The 3280-nt window shown below is 40.2% G+C and overlaps 1 protein-coding gene across 1 annotated transcript; it reads right to left on the bottom strand.

Moving 5' to 3' along the window:
- Positions 1-2009: 2009 nt before the first annotated feature.
- LOC143026066 (cuticle protein AMP2-like) lies at positions 2010-2688 on the bottom strand. Its single transcript, XM_076186062.1, has 3 exons — positions 2680-2688; positions 2314-2519; positions 2010-2196 (listed from the first exon to the last, which is right to left on the bottom strand). The coding sequence occupies exons 1-3, from the start codon at positions 2686-2688 to the stop codon at positions 2010-2012; spliced, it is 402 nt and encodes a 133-aa protein (XP_076042177.1).
- Positions 2689-3280: the final 592 nt, after the last annotated feature.

The raw sequence follows: 3280 nt of genomic DNA, 5'->3' as shown, positions 1-3280 counted from the left end.
TGTCTGGCGACACTACTTCTGATACTAATTATCGACAGCTGTCGAGAACTCCAAAATTATATTAATTATTTTTAGTTAGTATTGTCATAAGTGAACTATTTGTGCCATAGTTTATCATTTCTGTAATTTTGAAAGCATTTGGCTGCATCCACATCTAGATAACCAAGATATGATACACAACCGACAACTCGACAACTCGACGCGAGCTTTGAGACACCATGAACTGCCTCGTAGTTCGTGTAGTCGCTCAAGTCAACATATCCAAGGCATATCGGAAATCTTAATTAATATATTCATATTGGTGTTGCCACATGCTTTCAAACTTGCAGATATAGTAAAATATGGTACAATATTAACTGGGAAAAAAAGTGAACATGATGGGAGTTAACCGTAGTCACAGAACTGCCTCGTACCTTAGGTTTTTCATTAAGATTAAAATGTACCCATATAATACAATGTTTTTACTCCTAGCTCTACTCCTACAACTCAATAATCAAGATAGGTCCATCCTCAGACTTCCGTTAGTTCGTTTTCCGCAACAACTTATACTAAATATGACGTCTTGGAGATCGCGTGGAGCTACGGGTTGTCGGTAGTGTATCACATTTTGAATCTCGATATAGATGCTGCCAAATGCTTTAAAACTCAGAGATACGGTAAAATATAACTAAAATAATCTTCTTATGCCAGTATTGACTAAAAATAATTAATATCATCGAAGTTAACGGTAGTTAGCGGTAATCAGTACGACCTTTTATGTATATACGTTACGCTGAACACACGGAACTTACGGACAAACAGGGTTAACGTACCAGTAGCCCCCACCCCACCCCCCTTTACTTCATAGTTTCCGGGTTCTTCTGTAGTGGTGAAGACAACCGTTACTAGAAGAAAAAGAAATATATGTATATATATATATATATATATATATATATATATATATATATTTATATATATATATATACATATATATATATATATATATATATAAATATATATATATATATATATATATATATGTGTGTATAGAGAGAGAGAGTGTGTGAGAGAGAGAGAGTACAATCCTATATAGTTGTAATGAGTGAATTGATTAAAATAAGTCACAAAGGTAATGACAGACAACTCCCTTCATTTGAAGAGTGGCAGAGTGACTAAAGGAGTTAATAGCATCAACCTGGTGACAAGGATTACAAGGATTTTTTCCTGTTTTTGTCGCCCCTCTTTTTTTTTATGATGTGTAGGCAAAATATTACATACGATGAGGTTGCTCCCCAAATGAAAAGTTTGATCAGCTTCTTGAAAGTTTAATATGTAGACATTTGTACATTGCAGTCAAATAAATGGAAAGTCGTGGTTCTATTCAGTTTTCTTCCACAACAAAAACAAACGGCGTCTCAGAGCTCGCGTAGAACTACGAGTTGTCGGTAGTTTATCACATTTTAAATCTCGATATAGATGTGGCCAAATGCTTTAAAATTTACAGATACGGTTGAATATAGCACAAATAACTTATGTTCACCAATATTGTCTAAAAACAATTAATGTCACCGGAGTTAACAATGTCGATAATTATATACGTTAACACAGAGAACCTAACGAACAAACGGTTTTAACGGACCATTAGCCACCCACCCCCTATTTAGTCTTTGGTTTCCGGGTTCTAATGTAATAACGAAAACAACCTTTACTAGAGAAGAAAAAGAATGTGTAAAATATACAAACCTAAATATTTGTAAGGAACAAATGAAGTAAATTGAGGCACAAAGATAATGGCAGACGACTCCAATCGTTTGAGGAGTGGTGTAATGGCTAAAGAAGTTGATATTCCCTGTGTATGAAAAATATTACATAGGACTGTGTATGCCAGCAAGGATGAAATAGTTTCCCAAAAGAAATTTCATGTCAAGTTCTCGATAGTTTAATATATAAACATTTGTACATTGTAGTCAAATAAATAGAGTTGTGGTTCTGTTCAGTCTTGAGGTGAGGTTCCTACGAGAGGATGCAGTTTATTTGTCCTCGTCGGAGTCAGCGTTTCTCCTCTGCTCCTCGGCGAAGCGAATCTGTTCGAGGACGAACTCGGGGATGGGATGAGGGAAGGCGGGGGCGACGGGCAGGAGGGAGGACTCGGGCTGGAAGCCGAACTCGTTGGCTACCCACTTGACTTCGGCGATCTCACCGTTGTCCAATGGGAACCTAGAAAGTAAGTTGGGTCATGAGTTCTTGACTCGAAGAGAGTTCAAACGGGTGCAAGATCTATATGACACTCGGCGATAGAGACAGGTGGCCAAGTTGCCTTGAGGTCCTCCTTACCTGAAGACTCCCTGAGAGTTGCTCTGTCCCTCCTCTCCGGCAGAGGCCGACTCGGAGACCTGGATGCCGTTCTCGGTCTCGAAGACGACGCTGTAGGCTCCGCCTTCGGGCTGCACGCGGTCGTCGGAGAGGATGGCGGCCTCTTGGGAGTCGTCGTCGGGACGGGGGAGGGCGGCGGCGACGGCCAGGAGTGCGGCGAATACGATCTGCCACAAGAGAGATAAATGAGTTACCACTTCAAAGAAAATACTCGTGGAAAGATAATTAATCTTCAAAAAGACCAGAACAAAATCAAACCAATCTCACGAACGTTATTCTAGAGCAATAGTGAACACTCAGACGAGAACCAATTGATGATCTACTTACGGTCTTCATGATTCAAGGAGGGCAGAGGACGTTCTGTAACGACCAACGGTCAGCCGGGGTGCTTTTATACGTCACCGATTCACGTTCAAGGTCCTAGACCGATGTCACCGTCCTGCAAAAACGCGACCGTGGGCCTCCGTGTAACTCCTGTGTTCCTTACATCCCCTTCTCCTTACTCTAAGGTGGAAAAGGAGTAGTAGGAACAAGTTCTTCTCTTCGTCTGGAAACAGTCTTCAGAAAATACCATGTGGCGACTACTACGGGCTACGGCTTGTTTGGGGAACTTCATTTCATAAATGAAAAAAAATCTTGTTTTTTTCCACTGCATTATATTGTACAATATGTTATTACCACTATATTTACCTTCTCATGTTACTCTTTCTGCAAGTCTATTTGATACCACTTTAATTAATTGTATATATGCAAACTTAAATATGTTCTTATACATACAATGCATACATACATTTACATATACACACACACAATCACACGCACATGCACCCACACAAACACACACACACACACACACACACACACAAACACACACACACACACACACGCACACACGCACGCACGCACACTCCCAGAGAGAGAGAGAGAG

Source organism: Oratosquilla oratoria, chromosome 6 (genome assembly GCF_046742065.1).
Source record: "Oratosquilla oratoria isolate Oo_2021 chromosome 6, ASM4674206v1, whole genome shotgun sequence".
NCBI lineage: Eukaryota > Metazoa > Arthropoda > Malacostraca > Stomatopoda > Squillidae > Oratosquilla > Oratosquilla oratoria.
The sequence above is the reverse complement of the archived record's forward strand: the minus strand, read 5'-3'. Positions and strand labels throughout refer to the sequence as shown.